At 40.0% G+C, this 23,304-nt stretch overlaps 1 protein-coding gene across 2 annotated transcripts in view; it reads right to left on the bottom strand.

Annotated features, from left to right (window-relative positions):
• atp6v1h (ATPase H+ transporting V1 subunit H) overlaps positions 1-23,304 on the bottom strand; it is a 60,669-nt gene that overhangs the window by 8,884 nt on the left and 28,481 nt on the right. For both annotated transcript variants that reach the window (XM_034182424.1, XM_034182425.1), the window contains 4 exons: positions 15,729-15,907; positions 12,665-12,790; positions 11,648-11,749; positions 6,011-6,124 (listed from right to left, as the gene is read on the bottom strand). In XM_034182424.1, coding sequence (XP_034038315.1) covers positions 6,011-6,124; positions 11,648-11,749; positions 12,665-12,790; positions 15,729-15,907 — 521 coding nt within the window. The remainder of the gene's footprint in view (positions 1-6,010; positions 6,125-11,647; positions 11,750-12,664; positions 12,791-15,728; positions 15,908-23,304) is intronic.

Here is a 23,304-nt window from a genome sequence, read left to right as displayed (position 1 = left end):
ATCTGTTGACTGTTTTCAGCACGAATGGCCACATATTTTCTAAGTGTCAAGTGAGCGGAGTAGATGTTTGTGTGTGTCACCTGGAATTTGGCCGACACCTGCCGTGAGAGGGATCGATGGGCTCTCACTCTGTCTTTCAGCCTCTGGTGTGCGCAAATAGTTGTAGCAACAGGTGTATGAGGCTTTAGAGGCATCTACAATTTTACACGTATTGCATATGATTCCTCCTTCATGCACAAATTGACCACATTAGTACTATGGGTGAAGGGGCCCTTAAAGCCAGTAAAATCTTCACTCAACACACTTAACTTTCATCAAAAACATGTATAAAGTGAGATCTGATAGAGGATAAATACACTCAACAAAAATAAACACTTTTGTTTTTGCTCCCATTTTTCAAGAGCTGAACTCACATTTTCGATATACAGAAAAGACCTATTTCTCTCAAATGTTGTTCATAAATCTGATGAAATCTGTGTCTTGAGCCTTAGGCTGGCCACAATAAAAGGCCACTCTGAAACATTCAGTTTCATCACACAGCACAAAGCCACATATGTCTCAAGTTTTTTGGGAGCGTGCAATTGGCGTGCTGACTGCAGGAATGTCCACCAGAGCTGTTGCCCCTGAACTGAATGTTAATTTCTCTACCATAAGCCATCTCCAAAGGTGTTTCGGAGAATTTGGCAGTACATCCAACTGTCCTCACAAGTGCAGACCACGTGTAACCACACCAGCACAGGACCTCCACAACCAGCATGTTCACCCCCAAGATCAAAAAAATCTGCAAAAATCAGTTTGCAGACCAAAGAATTTCTGCACAAACTGTTAGAAACCATCTCAGGGAAGCTCATCTGCATGCTCAACGTCCTCAGTGAGGTCTGGACCCGACTGCAGTTCGTCGTCGTAACAGTCTTGAGTGGGCAAATGCTCACATTCAATGGTGTCTGGCTGCTGATCAACTCTATGCAAAGGGAATGTGTTGCACTGCGTGAGGCAAATGGGGGTCACACCAGATACTGGCTGGTTTTCTGACCCCCCCCCCCTCCCAATAAAGCAAAACTGCACATTTAAGAGTGGCCTTTTATTGTGGCAAGCATAAAGCACACCTGTGCAATAATCATGCTGTCTAATCAGCATCTTGATATGCCACACCTGTGAGGTGGGGTGGATTATAGCGGCAAAGGAGAAGTGCTCACTAACACAGATTTAGACAGATTTATGAACAATATTTGAGAGAAATAGGTCTTTTGTGTATATAGAAAATGTTTTTGAGTTCAGCTCACGAAAAATGGGAGCAAAAACAAAAGTGTTGTTTATATTTTTGCTATATTTATATTTATGTTTACATTTTTTTATTCAGTGTAAAAAAAAATCTGCTGCAGATACTACAGCAGTGCACACACAGAGCAGCATTGAAGGTGATTTATTCATTTAAATCACATCTTTTACAGTGCAATTAACTTTGCAGGCCGATGTCATCCAGAAACACACCTGATGCATAGTTGAAGGAGGGTGAAATATTTTTTTCAGTTTTCAGTGCAGGTGCTGTCTATAATAATAATAATAAATTACTATTATTATTACTGCACTGGCACTGCTCCATGAAACAGCGACACATGCACTGTTGATTATGTGTATGATTAAAAAGAACTTGCTGTGTATTTAATGCGCGTGTACTTTTAAAGCATGCAATAAGCTCTTTGCTGAATGTAGACACAGAGCTGCATGCTTGCTCACTCCAAAGACACTACACAAATGAGACAAGGCGAGATGAAAGGAAACCTGGATGGATTTAGAGAACTGGATTTGATTCATGTTAAACTGATCAATTAAAATAAATAAATAAATAAATACATACATACATACTTTTGCAGGCCAAGGAATGTCAATGAAATATGACCAGACCAGATTTTCTTCTAAATGGGCCTAAAAATTAACTTTTCAACTCAAGTAGGGGTATGGAGCACACGTCAGACAGCACCATTCACAAGCCACTGTCAAGGTGTAACAAGAGAACTCTGCCCCCGGGTGTCCACTCCTGGGGCAGAGTTCTCCTGTATCCATGGCGAGCCATCAAGCATTACTGTTGAGTTTTGAAAGGTAAACGAAATTTAAATAGCGCACTAAGAATTGAAAAAAAGACATTCATACAAAATCAATGTATTATAAACATAAAGAAATACCTGCTTATTCAGAATAACTAATAGTATCCATAGTGATGGCCCTGTCTCATTAATTGTGGGAACTGGCAAGTATCTCTCATGAATTACTCATTTATTTACACCCATCTCCAGAATTCAAAGAGCTTTTCACAACTGCAAGTATGACCTTCAACAAAGTGTTTTATTTTGTTGAAAGTCATACTGCTCAACATGCACTAAAGGGAGCGCCTCTTCAAACAGACACGCTGCTACTGCCACATACGCAATAAAAAGATCAGTAAATTGTTCTGGTTTTTTATAAATGTCAAAACAAAGTGAACAGAAATTACGAGGTCTGTTAGAAAAGTTTCTGACCTTTTAATTTTTTTCAAAAACTACATGGATTTGAATCATGTGCGCTTGCATCAGCCAAGCTTGAATCTTCGTGCGCATGCGTGAGTTTTTTCACGCTTGTCGGTTGCGTCATTCGCCTGTGGGCAGGCTTTGAGTGAGCACTGGTCCAGCCCCCCCCGTCGGATTTTCATTGTCAGGGAAATGGCTGAGCGACTGTCGCGTTACTCCATGAAAATTTTTTCAGAAACTGTGTGAGACAGCCAGGTGGAAACCATTCGGAAAATTCAGATGGCTTTCGGTGAAGATTCTATCGGCGTCACACAGATTAAGGAGGATTACAACCGGATTAAAGACGGCCCACAGCGGCGGAGAGCGCACTGCGCTTCGAGCGGCCATCGACAGGCTGAAACAACCAGATCATTTCCAAAGTGAAGGCTGTGTTGATCTGGGACGTCGTGTGACTACCAGAGAAATCGCAGAAAATGTGGACATCAGCACTTTTGCGGCACATTCCACTGTTACAGCAGATTTTGTAATGAAAGACGTGCGGAGGAAGTTTTGCGTCGGGACGGAGCCGCTCAAAAAACACTTCCGTGTTGGAAGTCTCACAGGACATGTTGTGGCATGTCCAGCTGTTACACAATTTCTCGGATACTCACTCGACTGAAAAGCCACCGAAAGCCGTCTGAATCTTCCGAATGGTTTCCAACACGGAGGTGTTTTTTGTTGTGCACCATGAGCGGCTCCGTCCCGACGCGTGAATTCCTCCGAACGTCTTTCATTACAAAATCTCCTGTAACAGTGGAATCTGCCGCAAAAGTGCTGATATCCACATTTTCTGCGATTTCTCTGGTAGTCACACGACGTCCCGGATCAACACAGCCTTCACTTTGGAAATGATCTGGTCGTTTCAGCCTGTTGATGGCCGCTCCAAGCGCAGCGTGCTCTCCGCCGCTGTGGGCCGTCTTTAATCCGGTTGTAATCCTCCTTAATCTGTGTGACGCCGAAAGAATCTTCACTGAAAGCCATCTGAATTTTCCGAATGGTTTCCACCAGGCTGTCTCACACAGTTTCTGAAAAAATTTTCATGGAGCAAAGCGGCAGTCGCTCAGCCATTTCCCTGACAATGAAAATCCGACAAGGGGGCTGGACCAGTGCTCACTCAAAGCCTGCCCACAGGCGAATGACGCAACCGACAGGCGTGAAAAAAAATCACGCATGCGCACAAAGGTTCAAGCTTGGCTGATGCAAGCGCACATGATTCAAATTCATATAGTTTTTGAAAAATATAAAAAGGCTGGATACTTTTCTAACAGACCTCGTATATCCAGCATGTGTTTTTTTAAATGGACACCTGCAAAGCAATTTCTATCAAAGTGGAGGTTGTTACTTCAGTGACAGGAAGTGTGGTTATTCTGTGACTTTAAGGCTCCCTCATCCAATAACACCATGTGGGTGGTGATGAGTGAGTTATGGCCTGGTCACACGGCATATGACAATTCCTGAACGAAGGGGAGAAAGGTAAAAAAAAGTCACAAATCATCGAGAAAGTTGAACAAATGAGTTTTTGACTTTTCCCATCACTGAATACCCTGCGAATCAAGAGCGCAAAAGGAACAAAAGAGGAACAAAACAAAACCGAAGCTAATGTTGATCTCCATGCTTTAAACGGAACACGCCTGGAGCCACTGCAGGAGCAGTGTGTGTCTGCATTCTGTTCTGCATTCCAGGACTCAGCGCTGGGTCCTGGAGAAGCTGAAGTGCGCGATCCGTCCTACTGTGGAGATCTGTGTGCACGTTGGTGGATCCACCTTCTCTGGTTCCTCGTCCAGAACAAAACAGGGGTCATCTCCATCATCAGAATCCTCACTATCTGGTTCAAGCTGATGACACACTGTGTGCTCCGTCTTGCTCCAATTAAAAAAACAAAACAAAAAAAAACACTGGTATGCTGTGGCGGTTGCTGTATCACTGTATTACTTTAAAACTGTCAAAAGGGGGAATAAATACAAGTGTAATGATGTTTGAATATATAATCAGTGCGTCAGCAGTAAATTTATCAGTGCGTGTAAACACCGCGCATTGACTCCCCATATGCGGTTATTTCCACCACCTGCCACAGATCCATAATGTGAATTCTAGCTAGATAGATATATTGTTATTACAAGTGCAACAAAGTTACAACAAGTGCAACGAAATTATCTTCACACCCAATCACCGCAGACAAAAATACAGCAATTAATCCACAATTATTACTAGTTGAACGGAATACTGGCACACATCAGAATTAAAACAATCATACATACACATTTGACTGTTTATGTACACTAACCTTTAAGACAGTCCGTCATCCGAATTGAGGCAATGTGAGTGTGGGGTGGCCGAAGCAGTATGCTGCGCAGCCGCAAGCTTGGGGGGAGTGGCAGGGCGGAGGCGGGGGGGGGGGGGGGGGCATGCGTCATGTGTGCAGATGAGATGAGTTCGTATCAGTCAGATGTTTGTATCAGTTTCTGTCAGTGTGTGCATAATGTCTGGAGTTGCCTTGACAACATCAGACTGTAGGGGAGGCAGAAAGATAAGAGGGGCAGCCGAATGGTTCACCAAGGCCGTAGAAATTCTTCTGGAGGAAAACAGTGGGGCATTTTGACCTTCAGAGGCTGATAAGCCTGCCATGTTTAGGGTTAAGCAGAGAAACACCATTTCCAGCTCCTCTGACCGACTAAATCCAATTTATGAGTATTCCCTGCCTTCGAGAACAGCTCTTATATAATGTTCTGAATTATCTACCTGTTGCCACATGTACAGAAGGGCTGGATTGTCATTCCTACACTCCTATTGTTATATTTAATAACAAATAAGCGCACACAGGAGGCGATGGCTGCTGTTGATACTGTGTTCAAGTACCGTCGGATATTACACAACTTTTTTGTTGTTTCAAATTCAGCAATTGCTTGTGGCAGGAGCGTGGTTTTCATTTTATTTTTGGTAAAATAATTCATTGTATCCACACAAAAGATTAATTCTGGCCTATATAAGGTGCCTGAGCCCAGTGAAGCTAACCCCCCACCCATATTAAAAAATCTAAGCAAACAGGCTGACTTTGCCCTGTAGTTTCTCACAGTACATGAACGCAGCGGCAGTAGCAGTGCTCACAAACCGGCTTCTGCACTGTATGAAAACATTCAGCACATCGAACGAAGTCAAACTAAGTCCTAACGTTACAAAAACTAAGCAAATAATAAAAAAAAAAAACGTAAAGAAGGAGAGCAAAACGAAATACGGAAGAATTGAAGTTTTTGGCAGCATTCATTCAAATTTTATGACAGTTTAAAAATCCTGACGAAGCGGCAGCTGCAGGAACAAAGTTGCGCAAAGGTTAAATTATGCCAGCGAAAGTCAACGAAAGTCCAGATTTCTTGTTTCGTCTGGGCTTCCCATCGTTAAGTGCCGTGTGACCAGGCCTTAACAATTCAACCGAAAATGTCACATCCGTGTCGACATGAAGGTGTTCATACCAGTTGTGGACCATCAGTTTCTGCACAGCCAACAGGGCATTGTAACGGACGAGCTGGTCCTCGTGATGCATGTGATTCATCACCAGCTGCTTCCCACCGAGTTGCTCAATCACCCTGGAACAGAGAGAACAATGGGAGAAATACATTTATCCACACAGAATCCAGGAACCAATTTTCATCTTTTAAAGCTTTGAATGGGTTTAGCAGCAAGTGACCCAATCCAACTTGTCTGAAATTATCTTTGCACCCTTAGAAAGAACAAAACCAAGTAAAAAAAAATAAAAAAAAATACAATGGCTTAAAAACAGCAGAACAGACATCCATTAAAGGAAAACTGAGGCACCTAGAACAGTTAATTGAGGAAAAAAGTACAGCAACACTTAACTGACTCTGCTGAACATTGTTCGGTCTATGTAGTTGATACCCACCTCTACAGGCAGAGGGTATATATGATCACCTTAATTTATCTCTATGTGAACATGATAACTTATTAAATTCTGTATGGTTTTGGCATCTTTTGCAGGAATATGTTTGTTAATGGCAACAGGTGATTTTTAAATGCTTGATAACAGAGGTATGCCACTATAATGCAAATGCCACTAAGAGATGCTGCTGCATCGCTCATAACAGTAAAATCCATTTGCCACAATGTAGTAGTACACCAGCTGCACTGTAATGTGAGGGACTCAAGAAGTGGCGTCGGTGCGTATGTGTGGCTTTGATCACAGCGAAACCGGGGAGAGGTGAAATTAGCAGTTTGGTATGGTAAGTATTTTGGATCAAGGATGAACGCTGCAAAAACAGAAAATTGATAGGACCAATATTTTTGGAGAATTTAGTGATATTAGTTAACAAAAGTGAACAATGGAAATTGTGCTGCAATGCACCATGGGAGTTCGGGTTTTGGGGTTTTAAATGTTATTGTGGTTCATGTTAGTTTAACAGTGTTACTGATTTATTGTGTTTTTGTAGTTTAATTGGTTTAGTCAGTTTAGTTAAGTGACATGTTGTCATTACCATGAGTGAAAACTGCATTTGATGGCTTCTGCCACCATCTCTGTTTGTGCATGTGTAAAATTAAAAGCACCTGCTTGTAGCAGGATGCAGAAAAGACAAAAAGCTGTGTGCGTTTAACTTTGATCACAGACAAACTGAGGACAGCTGACATTTGCCATTTGGTAAATGTCAGGTTGACTTTGGGTCAAGGATGAACGCCCGTAAAACAGACCATTGATAGGACTAATATTTTTGAAGAAATTATGGGGATTAGCTAACAACACTGAACAATGGACATTGCTAATTACATTCTGGACACACACACACACACCATTCCAGCAGGGGGCGGTAAATCATCTTTATATTGAAAGCGTGACTGCATGTGTGATTTAGTAAGTTCAATGTAAGTACTACTAATAATAATATTGTGTACAGTATATGATGAGCCTAAACAATTTATAAATACATTAAGACAGTAAATTAACATTAAAAAATACATAATTAAGAGGAAATAAGTTCTTCTAAAGATTGTTGAGGTCTAAGGTTCTAAAAACATTCTGGACTTGCATACCATTCTATATTCTATTATAGAAACTTTGCATAATTTATTAACACCCTTGAAAAATGTCAGTTGCCTATTGTGTAAACACGACCCAATATAGAGCCCGTGGATCCCCACAGGCAACACGCTAGTTTATTTTATTTGTATAGCACCAAATCACAACAGTGCTGCAACAAGAGCCTACATACGAGTAAAGTCTAACCCAGTGGTGGGTACAGCTATCCAAAAAGTTAGCTTTGATAACCGTTAATCCGCTAACTGAAAAGTTAACTTTTATAAAGCTAAACCCACGAACCCCTAAAACATTTAGCGGACGTTACAGCTAAAAGCTAAACCGATAGCTTTTAATTTTGACTCCAGTATTTCTGTGAAGGTTCTCAGTTGTCCAGGTGGTTTCCATAGTAGAGAAGCTTGAATCTTCGACTGGACTGGGTTGCTTGACGCGAGGACGTCAACCCAGTCCAGTCGAAGAGTCAAGCTTCTCTTCTTTGACTCCAGTACACTGGCATCTACTGATACTTCTGAGTAAATTCAAAGGCAATCACAAACAACAACAAGCCAGTGCTTCTGTCCAAGTTCAGCCTTCTCTCAGCAAAACAGACCTGATGACCAGAGAAGAAAAAAGGGGAGAGGAAAAAAAAAAAAAATATTTTCACAGCCATACAGTCTTGGAGATGTGTCACAGGAGACATGCACAGCAAGGCAGTTTTGACTTATGGTTAAAATTTTAAACAAACTAATTCCGGACAAGTTATCAAAATTAACATCAACTATCGTTTTTACAAAGTGAAAATATCAGCTATATTTTAGTTTTGAAGTAATGCACTAATTTTGAAGATATGAGTGTTTACAGACACACATGCCAAAAGGCATTATGGGAAAACGAGCTTCCTGTCATCAGTGGATGGCCTTGTTATATATATATGTAAAAACCACCACACAACTTACTGTAAGTGTGTGGGTTTTTACAAATAAATCTGTATTTGTAAATATGTAAATTTTTTCATTTGGGAAAAAAAGCCAATTTGAACACCGAAAATTCTGTTTGTTAAGTGATTCTGCACTTATAGGAAATGTGTGGCAATTGGTTTTCACACTCCCATCCAGTAATTGGCAGTGTTCATGGCAGTGTGCTGCCAATGTGTTGCTACATTGTCCAGTGCAGCACTATATTATATGTACTTAAGAAAAAAACAACATACCAACATAAATACATTCATTGCTACATGCTAAAGGGCTAACAGCATGAGAACTCCTGAGCATCATATACGTACTGTGATGCTAACAGGCTAACGTCTAGATGAAAACTCACTAGCATCACATAACACAATGTTAAGTGACTGAGTATGCCCAATGTGAGCAGAGATTTATAATGTACTTTAAAAACAAAAATAAATGCAATTTATACTCCAGTGTGACTTATGTGTATTTCTTTTTCTAGCTTCGTGATGCATTTTTTGGCAGCTGTGACTTGTATCTTACATTCAACAAACTATGGTAGACATCTTTGGTACTAGGTCTCCTCGTATGATCCTTAGGTACTGCTGGAATGACTTGGACATATCCGGAGCCCTCATTTATCAACTCTTCGTTCACACAGATTTATGCTTACACTGTGTGTACTAACATTTGTATGCAAGTATGTAATTTATCAATTTGTACTTAGACTTAGGAATGTGTGTGCAGGGGTGGTGACCAAGTTGTTTCAGTGCAGAAGGTTCCGGGTTCAAATCCCACCCCTGCCACATTTTTCCATGTAATGTGGAGTTGCGTCAGGAAGGGCATCTGGCGTAAAACCTGTGCCAATTCAACATGCAGATCCACCTTGGATTTGCTGTGGCGACCCCAAGGGCAAACAAGGGAGAAGCCAAAGGGACTTACTTACTTAGGAATATGTGTAAATACACACACAGATCTGAAGCATTTAGTAGTAGAACAGGAAAACTGCAAGAGCATTTAACTTCATCTATACACATTCTATATTACCTCAAATTAATAAGTGCACAATTAGTAATTATGTCAAGTTAGAAACAGATGTGTAGCCTCACTGGAGTCAAAACCGACAAAAGGCACTAAACAGAAGCTTTAGACCTCATAATATTAATATAAATAAAGATGCAATTTTGTATTAAAAATGGGCCCACATTATTTTCAATGGTCAAATTTCATAAGGAAATATTGTACCTTAAAGACAGCAGCGCAGTGACATCACAGGAGTGCAAAGGATTCTGGGATGAGTGTAATGACAAATATTTGTCTACTTATTTTGTGTATTTGAACATTTCACGATAGTTGTCATGGTGGGTGTTAAAGATTCTTAAAGCGATTTTGCTGCTAAATTAAGAGAAAACCTGATATCATGAGTGAATGTTTGTTACAGGTGGTGGGGTTTAAAAATACTGGTGGACAGGCTGTCACCACCTACTCTCACATTTATTTTATGTATTTTTTAGTCTCCGCACTCTGCCCCCACACACGCAAGAATTCACAACAATCGCAGTTTTGCAAAACTTTGTTTTCTTCACTCCCTTAGCCATTATTCCTGTGTGGAACACAAGCAACACACAGATGTTCCATTACCATTTATGGTTAATTGTGGGCATTCCTGAACGCAATCAGAGGTGGAAAATCACTTCAGTGAGTAAAAGTCCTGTCACATATTTGTTCCATCCATCCACTAAACCAGCTGATCCTAATTTGATCAATTCTTCAGACAGGTAGAGGTAATCAGTGACATCACCTGTTTTAGGTGCAATACATGATACAATTTTTACTCACTCAACCTGTTGTCCGTGACCGAATGGTCAAATGGAAAAATGGTCCGCCCTGCCGTCACTGCGCATGCATCATTTCGGACCACAGCAGGAAGTCTGAGACTGACTCTCTACACCCAAAGCGGTTAAAGGGTATAATGTCATTATTAACCATTAGATGACAAAGTAAAACCTCTTAAATCATTCTGAAGTCAGTTTTAAGCAGAAATGAGGCAGTTTTAACCAGAAACGAGGCGATAATCGGAAAATCGCTTGTGACGCTCCGAAAGGACACAGGCACAGCAGCACGTCAGACTAGACGTACTGCTGTGGTGCTCTGATTGTTCCCCCATCTTTTAATATGAAATAATGTTGAATTTACGTGGAAATGATTGTTGAACAAAAGCTTTAGATATCTGTCACTGAGATAGATGATGACTGGAGAGCAGTTTTAAGCAGAAACGAGGTGATAATGGGTGCACCACTGCTGACGCTCAGAAATGACACTGCTGTGGTCCAAAATTCTGCATGTGCAGTGAAGACAGGGCGGACTGATTTTTAGGGGGACTGTTCTGTCGGCAACACCGTGTTTTCATCCTCTGATGAGCATGTGTTTTACACAAAACAGTCTCACGGCATGTCGTGATTCAGCAGCCTGAAATATAAATTAAACTATTGGTTTGTCATATTGTCACAAAAAGTGCAAAATTTTTTTCATGGTAGCATGAATTTATTCTAATTCATTCCGTGACGGGTGCATGTAATTAAAAGTGTAGCAGGGGAGGGGGGTTAGGGGAAGGAGTAGGGTTAGGCTATGGTTGGGGGTAGGAGCAGGGTTAATAATAGTGAGTAAAAAAAAAAAACCCGTCACGAAAATTTGAATCACTTCGTGATGGGAGAGCAAAAAACAAAACAAAACAAAACAAAAAAAAAAACAAAACATGAGACTGGGCTGGTTTTACAACATGTGGGATTTATCAATAGCTGATATATTCTGCTGTCTATATAAACTGTGCCCTATGTTTTGTTTGTATGAAAGCATTTAAAACCTAAAAAAAAAACAAAACAGTTTGATAAATGAGGGCCTTTGACCTTCACAGAAACCCAAAGAGACTGAAACCAGTTTTTAAGTGGCAAAGGGAGTAGGAGCCAATCAGTGTTTGAAAGTAAAAAAAAAATGATATGCAGCTGAAACTCTAAAGTGATTCTAGCAGTTGTTGGCAATTGCTAAGAATGCAACTGCTTTAACAGGGTACAAGTATCCTACAAAGTAAACAGCAGCTGAAGCCTGAGCTCTGAATATAATTTTACAGCAAAACCTTTTACCTTTTGCCACGTGGGTAGTGGCGCACATACTCTCCAATATCATGAGCTGCCACTGCTATGACCTGGGGATCATCAGACACCTCCAACAGCTTGGTTAAGATCCTGTTAGAGGAAAGCAGACAAAAGGAGAGGCACTCAAAGGATGAGGTGGCTCTTCATTAAAAGGCAAAACCATTCACATCTCAATAATACTCCTCTGGGTTTCAGAAATGAAATGTGGTGTTTCAAACGATATGACTTCCTGGAAAATAAATAAGTGTGAGAACTGTTGAACTGAATTCAAAGCAAAGGCTAATAATGTGATTAGACAGCAGGAAGAGTCAAACCCTCACCGACAAGGGATTCTTGGAAAAAGTGACACCTCAAGGTTCAAAGTGAATTAAACAGTCACAAAAAACCCTGATTAAAAGAAAAAAAATAAATCCAAAATGTTGCATGAGCTCACTGCAGAGAGGGGACAGTAATAAGAGAATGAGTAGATCAGGATTTTACTGAATGTCAATAGGTCTAGCAGAGAAAAAAAACCCCGTCACGTAACCCGTGACGTGGTTCTGACGTGGCTACTTAAACTGCAGACAGATGAGGTAAGGAAGAGATGCAGCATAATTAAGCCAAAAGTGGTGTGACTGAGTAGCGCTTTATTATCTCTTAAAATTATAGTCTGAAATATGTGAGGTCATGTCCAAATGCAGAAACATTATTATTCATTATTTTAAAAAATCTTAGAAAAGCTTAGACAGAAATGCAATTCATTATTTTAAAATTCACATTCAAATCTCATGATTCCTTTCACTGCCAACCCCCCCCCCTTTTTTTTTTTTTTTTTTTTACAAATTCATAACTTCAATATTCACAAACTACACACTGAAGGACACCCTGTGCTCTGATGTCCCTGAACTGATTGTACTTGTAGCAGCATTGTTGTTGTTCTGCTGAAGTTCACAGTTTAGGGTTTGGAGATAAATTAAAGTACCGAGATTACAAAGAAAATAAAAGCTCAAGTATGATTCATCTTACTTGAGGAGCTCATAGTTCTTCTCGTTTAAACGGACAGCATTCTCACGCCAAAACTTCTCCGACTTGTGCACAGGGCTCCATTCCAGGCGTCCTGATTTGAGTTCAGAGCTGTACTCATCAAATGAACTGGATAAAAATAATTTGAAAAGACAACAAAAAGAGAACAGGGAAAAAAACAAGTCAAGATCACAGTCCAAATATCTATTGTATGAAAAAGATAATTTTTAAAATTTGAACCCATGTGTAAAAACTAAGATTACAGAACTGCAGAATATGTTGCAAATACAATGAAGGTTCCCAACCAAAAAAGCAAGATGGCATCAGGTGAGGCAAAGTGAATCCCCTCTTTTGGAACTTATAATATGCACAATGACCGAAACACAAAATAAAGACAGGCCAATGAAGTTTGTTGTGAATCCTTGTTGCAAACTGCTGGGACCTGCTGTCCACTATGGCCACCATTACTTGTTGACCCAGTGTATTAATAAGAGCAAAGCAAAGCATGGCATGTGCTCGTGCTTGTATGTTAAGGAGGTATATGGATGAATAGCCGAGTCGATAATGAAGGTTGGAAATTATTTCTCGAGCCAAAGACTGGTGCTTGGAAAAGGGTATATGGCATATTTTTATTGTGAAAGATTGCCACTTTACAACTGCTATGTGATGTATGAACACCCATTTTTTAAAAAGATATTTCCTCTCACCTTCTTCAATACACAAAAAAGAAAAAAATAAATAAATAAAAAGGTTTCAACTAGGGATGAGCGAGTACACCGCTATCTGTATCTGTTCAGCCAACTAAATGATCTGTATTCATATCTGTACTCGAAGTGGGCGAGGCCTAAACTGGAAGTGGGCGTGGTTTAACCAGAATTTTTTTTTATGAACTGCGGTGAGAAAGTGTCAGATACTGCATGCAGCCATATACAACAAAAATAATATAGGCTACTTTGTGTGTTCAGCTATAAGTGTGTAAGTGGTCTGTAAGACTGTTTATTTTTTAATGATCTGTATGAACTTGGTGATTCATGCAAACATCCAGTGTTGGCAAACAGGGAAATAATATGTCAGCCTTGTTCACTGTATTCATCTCAAAAGTACCGCGCTCGATACAAGCAAAGTTTTCCAACTGACTTTATATCACCAGCCAAACTAAGAGCAAGCATAAGATTAAAAAAAAAAAAAAAAAAAAAAAAAAAACTGACCGGAGTGGAGGCAGCGACCGACGCGATGCGAGCCGTTTTTAGCCTTGTCTTGTTAAATGCACCGCATACGTTATGAAACAAGTTCACAGAGTAACTTTAAATATCATACAAACCGAAACAGAGGCGAGCTCAAGAAAAACCCCAGTCACACACCATTTGCTGAACGAAGGAAAAAAAAGTCCCAAATCGTTGAGAAGTGAACGATGGAGCCTGGACTTCTCCCGCTCTGTGAGTGCAGAGTGCATTAAAGACCGAAATGAAACCAAAACTAACAAAAGAAAAACAAAGTGAATGGTGAACTTGACTTTTTAAAACAAAATCAAAACGAAGTGCCAGTGTGCGATCATATCTGCAATAAGTCTGCCCACACCCACCTGCAGCTCTGTTGTCTTGACAACATGTGCGCACACACGCACGTCGAAGCCAGAGATGGTGGAAGGCCAGAGAGTCGTGTATGTGTAGGGAGGGGCAGGCGCTGTGTGCAACTTGGCCAATCACCGAATGTGAAGACAGTCAGTTAAAAAACGAGCACGGATATTGACGAGTTTTACTCGTATCATGCTCGTACTCGTCAAAAATGCTTTATCCGTACCGGATACTCATCTGAAACGAGTATCTGGCTCAACCCTAGTTTCAACCAGATGAGGTGTTCTTTGCTTATTGAATCTTATCTGAATCGCGATTCTTATTTATTACGATTCTGAATCGATCCAAAATGTCCAAGAATTGATTTTTAAAAATCATTTTATTAAACATTTCCTTGCTTACTCGCTGCGTGTACTGTTTGTCAGGCAACGGCTTCCGTACTACAGCGTCTCTGCAAGGGGCGGGGGGGTCCGGCGTGCTTCAAACATTTGTGAGCTGAAGCTTAGCATGGCGGATGAAGAGCTAATTCAGCCAGCACCATCTTTGCTGAAGGCAAATGTTTGGGCGCATTTTGGATTTTATTATTTGCTGCGTAAGAAGGAATCTGCAAAATGAAAGTTAAGTACTTCGGAAACACTTCAAATCCGCAAGCCCACATGCTACGTCATCACCCGGAGCTAAAAGGAGCGGAGCTGCGGTCTCTGCCGACTACTGACCAGCGCTTTGCTGAACTGCCAGTCAACTCTGAACGAGCAAAGCAGATAAGTAAATTTACATCTTTAGAATCACTTGATTAACCTTGTAAAGCTGCATTTTCTTAAACAAACATTTTTTAAGTAATATAACTATTTCTCAGAGCTCTTTGAATCGAAAATCGATTCTGAATCGAATAGTCACCCCAAGAATCAGAATCGAATTAAATCGTGAGTTGTACGATTCACATCCCTACTGAATAATGGCTATTTTCATAATGAACTGTCCTCTAGCCTCTTATATACACCACAAAGAAATGGTTTCAATCAAATGGAGTTCTTTAATTGTGCAGAAATGACAATCAAGATGGCACCTATGGTGGCCATACTGGATGACAGTCAACCCCCATTTTTGAAAGGAACCTTTCTCTAGCCCCCACCCCCCACACACACACACACACACCACGAAATAGTTTCAATCAGACGACATGTCTAGTTAAAATTAAAAAAAGATGATGCACATAGAGGCCATAATGGATAAAGAATGACTGCCATTTTCAAAAGCAACCTTCCTCTAGCCTCACCAAGCACCCCCCGCCGAGTACAAAACCAGCCAATGGCTTTTTTTTAGTTCTTGTGCAGAAATGGGAATGTTACAGACAGACAAATGGGCTGAAAACATAATGCCTTCCAAGGTTGTCAGCCATTTCCCTTTGAGAAAGCACAAGGTTGCTCATAATGAGCGGACAGCAATCTTTGGATGTACTGCATGTTATTTGGGATGCGTATTCTGCTCGGTACCTGAGATCCTGCACACTCTCTCCCAGCCTCTCCAGCAGGAACTTAATATCCTCGGTGATGTCTTCGTCATCGTACTTCTGCTGCTCAAGGTTCTCCAGCTGCTTCAGCACTTTGCACTGAATCATGGCCAAGGCATACTCTTGACGTGTCTCTCTCTCTGAAGATTTCTCCAGAAGATTCTGTGAAAGAACAACAGTACACAAATGTTTTATTTCCCCCCTTCTATATTTTTTAAACAGTGGTTAATTTTGGGAAGATACATCCTCCTGTAACCCATTAAAAAGAGCATCTCTTTGTAAATTTATATCACCATACACATTCAACTAAACATAAGTTTGGAGATAGAAGGCAGGAATTTCTTTTTAAACTAGAAATATCAACTTAATGAAAAAAAAAACAAAAACCTGTCTTAATTCAATTAGTTCAATAACTTGCCAATTGCTTGCACCGATCTGCATCATTACCCACAATGGGCGAGTTCATTTTGATATGTGTTGGGCTTGTGGTAGAAGTAGGAATATCCAATATCTCAACAATGTTGGCTCTCATCTCATGGTTGACACATTTCTTATCTAAAAGTGAAATGTCAAACTAGAATGTGAACAGCATGCACACAGTGCAAATTACCATTGCAGTGATAAATAATCCAACACAATAACTATCAATATTGTAGTAAGTATTACAAATGGGGGTGTGAATGCACAGCAAACATTCTCTACTGTAACAAATGTTAGTAATTTAACTAATGCCTCCTTGAGTGAATGTGTGTGTCTCAATGCTTCGTCAGTCAATCACGTTTCTAATAATTATTATATTAGCTGGTGAAATTGCACAGAAAACGTAACCACTATTGTAATAATTATTCAAAAAGTGACTGATATCTGATTAAGTATCTGTAAACAGATTCATATTCATGGAAAGATGCATCAGTTGAATCACAAACACTTACTACAATGGTGATTGAGTTAGCTGTGCATTCTCTCTCTCTCTCACACACACACTGTAGTAATTATCATAATACTGAGATTTGTTTGCAAAACACCACAAGGGGGACAACTTTGTTTTTCTTAATTTCATGTTCTGACTGCACGTTTCATCAAAATTGAACTATCTTCATTTACAGCAGATCTGCCTGTTTCACTAAATTTTTATCTAAACCTTATTCAATTTACTAGGTTTCTTTAAATTTCAGTATGCTAACAAAACAACCTGTGATGCAATCAATTATCACTCTAGAGGTAATAAGTTTATTCAAGTTTTGAATTTCTTCTAAGGCAGATAATTGATTTTTTATTTATTTTTTAACTCAGACTTGGATTCATTGTGAGGTGTTGAAAGTGAGGTGGATTTCAGCTGCACTGAAAGAAGAATATGATATTCAAATAGTCCGAAAGTAGTTTATTTTAAAAAAACAAAACAAAACAAAAACATCTGAACAAACTGAAATACTCCCCAAGCCCCATTATGAACAACAATTCCATGTCTCTCAAAGTGAGAAAAAGAAGCACAGCAGCTGTTCACAGCACGCTTGGCACTGGAGGCGTCAAGTAAACTGAAAATAAAGAAGAATGTAATATGTCTGTCTTTGAGAATATGTTCGATTTCCAGATGGTCTCGCTAGTTTTGCTCTCACAAGACCACTGCAGTTTTGTTTTGTTTTTTGTTTTTAAATAGAATTATGAAAATCCTAGTATACATGATAACACAAATTGCACAGACAGTTAGTATTTTTATTTTTTTAAAAATCTGAATTGATGAATATTCAGTTTCAGAACCTGCTGCTCCAAACTGTAATAATAATAATACATTTATAACGCACTTTACATTTACAAAAAAATCTCAACGTGCTACACCATAAAAATGAACAAAAACATTAAAATCCTTTCTAAGTAAAAATGTCTTTAGCAGCTTTTTAAAAGACTCCACACTGGCGCTCTCAGGTGTTTGGGCAGGGTGTTCCATAGTCGCGGGGCAGCCGCCTGAAAAGATCTGTCCCCCATGATGCGGAGCTTTGTCCAAGGTTTGCAGAGGCGCTTTGACTCAGTGGACAGGAGGTGTTGAGTGGTGGTGTGTGGAATGAGGAGCTCTGTCAGATAGTCCGGGGGCGTGGCCATGGAGGCACTGAAAGGTCAGCAGGTAGCACTTGTACTCAATCCTCTGCTGGACCGGGAGCCAATGGAGGGATTGAAGTACAGGGGTAATATGATCATATTTGCGCCTCCTCATCAGGACCCGGGCAGCGCAGTTCTGAATGTGCTGGAGCTTCTGCATGCTCCTGCCCGAGATCCGACGAGGAGAGTATTACAATAGTCTAGGCTGGAGGAGACAAAGCCATGGACCAGCCTTTCAGCATCACTAAAGGAAATGGAGCGAAATCCCTACTGTTAAGTCTCAAGTCTTCACAAAAACAATTTTGCACTTGTTTATGTGTAACAGTTTTTGTAGCCATCCTTACTCAGTAAGACAGTACCTTGAGGGAGTCTTGCCCACTTAATGTCAAAAGACTTTAGAAGGGTTTTCTCTTCACTGCCCACTTGTTTTTAAAATGAGCTGCTAACTATCAATCAAAATGAACTACATCCTTTTTTAATCCAATAAAAACTGAACAGGTTTGAAATGTTTGATGAGTTGGCAAAAGAGGTGAGACTACCGGTAGTTCTGAATCACAGTCCAAATAGGAACACAAGCAGGTTATACTCTACCAACATATTCCCAAAAGAATACACAGTGCAAAGAATTCAAAGCACTTCACTTTTTCCACATTTTGTAATATTAGAGCCTTATTCCAAAATGGAGTGAAATAATTTTTTCCCTTCAAAATTCTACTCACAATACCCCATAATGAAAACATGAAAATGTTTTTATTGACATTTTTGCAAATTTATAAAAAATAAATAAATGGTGGATTAGTGGTTAGCACTATTGCCTCACAGCAAGTAGGTCATGGGTTGATTCCCACCTGTGGCCTTTCTGTGTAGAGTTTGCATAGTCTCCCCGTGTTTGCATAGGTTTCCTCCAGGTGTGCCGGTTTCCTCCCACATTTACAGACAGACATACAGGTTAGGTGAATTGGAAACTTTATAATTGTCCAGGTATCCCATGCAAAAGAGGTCTCGATCTCAATGGGACTAACCTGGTTATATAAAGGTTAAATTAAAGAAATAATATGTACATACGTATAGTAAAACTCAGCTAAACAGTCACTGTATAAACCGGATACTTGCATTTACCAGACAAAAGCAAAAGTCCCGATGTTTTAGTAAGGTCTGCCATGCAATAAACACCGCATATACACCGGATTTTCGCTCACATCAGACAAAACATCCCGCGCTGTCGCAATTATTTCAATTAAAACCCCTTTGCATGTACAGGACAGAGCAGTGTGGGCATGCCCAATCGCACAGGTACGAAATAAAGTTCAGCACTGACACTTGCCAATTCAAGGAAAGTGGGTAGCATATTTCCTTGATTAAAAGCCTGGGTGTTTATGTAGTGCACATAATTAGCTTTAATGCACATAATGCCCTGTGCTTATTTAAGGCAGGCATTTTTTTCAGATGAAGTTTTGACACGGTGATTAAATGAGTCAGACCCCTATTCAAGGTCAGGCATTTAATCAAGGAAATACGCAAGTCTAATCAGTGCTGGGGATTCCCCGTAGATTATTCAGCAACTCCTGACTGTAACTAATCCATTACATACATATAACTGATTTTGTCCTTTTTATACATAAAGTGGATTTTGGTTATAACAGACAAAATTCACTAGACCACCTGAATCTACTATATGCGAGTTTTACTGTATTCACACCCTTTGCTCAACTATGTTGATGCACCTTTGGCAGCACGTCTTCTTGAATATGATTCTACAAGCTTTGCACAACTATTTTTGAGCAGTTTTGCCCATTTCTCTTTGCAGCACCTCTCAAGCTCCATCAGGTTGGATGGGGAGCGTCAGTGCACAGCCATTTTCAGATCTCACCAGAGATGTTCAATCAGATTCAGGTCTGGACTCTGGCTGGGCCACTCAAGGACATTCACAGAGTTGTCCTGAAGCCACTCCTTTGATATCTTGGCTGTGTGCTTAGAGTCATTGTCCTGCTGAAAGATGAACAGTCACCCAAGTCTGAGGTGAAGAGCACTCGGGAGCAGGTTTTCATCCAGGATGTCTCTGTACATTGTTGCATTCATCTTTCCATCAATCCTGACTAGTCTCCCAGTTCCTGCTGCTGAAAAACATCCCCACAGCATGATGCTGCCACCATCATGCTTCACTGTAGGAATGGTGCCTGGTTTCCTCGAAACATGACTCCTGGTAAAAAGTTCAATCTTTGTCTCATCAGACCAGAGAATTTTGTGTCTCATGGTTTGAGAGTCCTTCAGATGCCTTTTGGCAAACTCCAGGTAGGCTGCCATGTGCCTTTTACTAAGGAGTGGCTTCTGTCTGGTTACTCTACCATACAGGCCTGACTGGTGGATTGCTGCAAAGATGGTGTCCTTCTGGAAGGTTCTCCTCTCTCCACAGAGGAATGCTGGAGCTCTGACAGAGTGACCATCGGGTTCTTTGTCACCTCTCTGACTAAGGCCCTTCTCCCCCGATCGTTCAGTTTAGATGGGCGGCCAGCTTTAGGAAGCGTCCTGGTAGTGCAGCAGATAACAGAATATTTGCAGAGGAATCCTTCAAAACTGGTTACAAGCACCAAAGTTTGACTGTGCTTACCTTTTGGTACATATTTTAGAAAATAACAGCCACTTGAATTTTCAAGTGGGCCAAGTAGGGGTCAATTGAAAAACTGCATAGGGGCACCACGTTTTACCAAAACTGGAGCAACTTTAACTTTTGACCCCTGTACAAATGGAAACTGACCTTTGTCACCATTCTTGCCATTTTTACCCCATAACTCCAGAACATTCAATTATAGATAGTCCAAACTATACCTTTTTGGAATTGTTGTCAGACACATAATGTGGTATAGCTTTCAATATGATTGGAACTTTTTTTTTTTTTTTTTTTTTTTTACCCCTATGCAGTTCTTCAATTGACCACTACTTGGCCCCCTATTAAAAATTCAAATGGCTAACGTTATTTTTCTAATATGTACCAAAGGGTATACACACAACTTTTGGTGCTTGTAACTGGATTTGAACGATTCTTACAGTTATCTGCTGTACTATGGTGGATTCAAACTTCTTCCATTTACAGATGATGGAACACTGGGCTTATTGGGACTTTCAAAGCAGCAGAAATGTTTGTGTGCCCTTTCCCTGATTTGTGCCTTGAGACAATCCTGTCTTGGAGGTCTACAAACAGTTCCTTTGACTTCATGCTTGGTTTGTGCTCTGACATGCACTGTCAACTGTGGGACCTTGTATGTAGACAGGTGTGTGTCTTTCCAAATCATGTCCAATCAACTGAATTTACCTCAGCTGGACTCCAATTAAGCTGTAGAACCATCTCAAGGATGATCAGCAGAAACAAGATGCACCTGAGGTCAATTTTGAGAATAATGGCAAAGGTTGTGAATACTTATGTACAACCCCTGGCAAAAATTATGGAATCACCGGCCTCGGAGGATGTTCATTCAGTTGTTTAATTTTGTAGAAAAAAAGCAGATCACAGACATGACACAAAACTAAAGTCATTTCAAATGGCAACTTTCTGGCTTTAAGAAACACTATAAGAAATCAAGAAAAAAAGATTGTGGCAGTCAGTAACGGTTACTTTTTTAGACCAAGCAGAGGAAAAAAATATGGAATCACTCAATTCTGAGGAAAAAATTATGGAATCACCCTGTAAATTTTCATCCCCAAAACTAACACCTGCATCAAATCAGATCTGCTCGTTAGTCTGCATCTAAAAAGGAGAGAACACACCTTGGAGAGCTGTTGCACCAAGTGGATTGACATGAATCATGGCTCCAACACGAGAGATGTCAATTGAAACAAAGGAGAGGATTATCAAACTCTTAAAAGAGAGTAAATCATCACGCAATGTTGCAAAAGATGTTGGTTGTTCACAGTCAGCTGTGTCTAAACTCTGGACCAAATACAAACAACATGGGAAGGTTGTTAAAGGCAAACATACTGGAAGACCAAGGAAGACATCAAAGCGTCAAGACAGAAAACTTAAAGCAATATGTCTCAAAAATCGAAAAATGTACAACAAAACAAATGAGGAACGAATGGGAGGAAACTGGAGTCAACGTCTGTGACCGAACTGTAAGAAACCGCCTAAAGGAAATGGGATTTACATACAGAAAAGCTAAACGAAAGGCATCATTAACACCTAAACAGAAAAAAACAAGGTTACAATGGGCTAAGGAAAAGCAATTGTGGACTGTGGATGACTGGATGAAAATCATATTCAGTGATGAATCTCGAATCTGCATTGGGCAAGGTGATGATGCTGGAACTTTTGTTTGGTGCCTTTCCAATTAGATTTATAAAGATGACTGCCTGAAGAGAACATGTAAATTTCCACAGTCATTGATGATATGGGGCTGCATGTCAGGTAAAGGCACTGGGGAGATGGCTGTCATTACATCATCAATAAGTGCACAAGTTTATGTTGATATTTTGGACAATTGAAAGGATGTTTGGGGATGATGAAATCATTTTTCAAGATGATAATGCATCTTGTCATAGAGCAAAAACTGCAAAAACATTCCTTGCAAAAAGACACATAGGGTCAATGTCATGGCATAGGGTCAATGTCAATGAGCAGATCTGATTTGATGCAGGTGTTAGTTTTGGGGATGAAAATTTACAGGGTGATTCCATAATTTTTTCCTCAGAATTGAGTGATTCCATATTTTTTTCCTCTGCTTGGTCTAAAAAAGTAACCGTTACTGACTGCCACAATCTTTTTTTCTTGATTTCTTATAGTGTTTCTTAAAGCCAGAAAGTTGCCATTTGAAATGACTTTAGTTTTGTGTCATGTCTGTGATCTGCTTTTTTTCTACAAAATTAAACAACTGAATGAACATCCTCTGAGGCCGGTGATTCCATAATTTTTGCCAGGGGTTGTACATGTGATTTCTTTGTTTTTTTAATTTTTATTAATACATTTGCAAAAATCTAAAATAATTCACTTTGTCATTATGAGGTATTGTGTGTAGGATTTTGAGGACAAAAATGAATTTCATCCATTTTCGAAAAAGGCTGTAACATGAAATATGGAAAAAGTGATGCACTCTGAATACTTTCTGGATTCACCAAACCTCAAAATAAATTATTTTAATACATAAAACACACTAGAAAGGCAACTCATTAGGGTAAACAGCCTGTCAACAGTCCATCTTTCAGCTCCCCCCCGCCAAGTGGATCTGAGACAGACCAGAGTACAAAGACTAAAATGCTGCTGGACGCAGGCTGATTAGCAGACATAAAGACGCTTGTATTAACAAACAGCTACCATTCCTTCAGCGGGAAGGAGAATTCAGACTGTACCTCATGTTTCAGTCATGTAATCAATGTCATTCATGACATGATTGTGTTCTGAGAAACCTCTGTGTCTGCTCAGAGTGGACAAAAATCATGTTCCTTTCAAAAACTGACTTATTTTAGATCACAAATTG

Source organism: Thalassophryne amazonica, chromosome 12 (genome assembly GCF_902500255.1).
Source record: "Thalassophryne amazonica chromosome 12, fThaAma1.1, whole genome shotgun sequence".
NCBI lineage: Eukaryota > Metazoa > Chordata > Actinopteri > Batrachoidiformes > Batrachoididae > Thalassophryne > Thalassophryne amazonica.
This window is presented reverse-complemented; position numbering and strand designations above follow the sequence as displayed.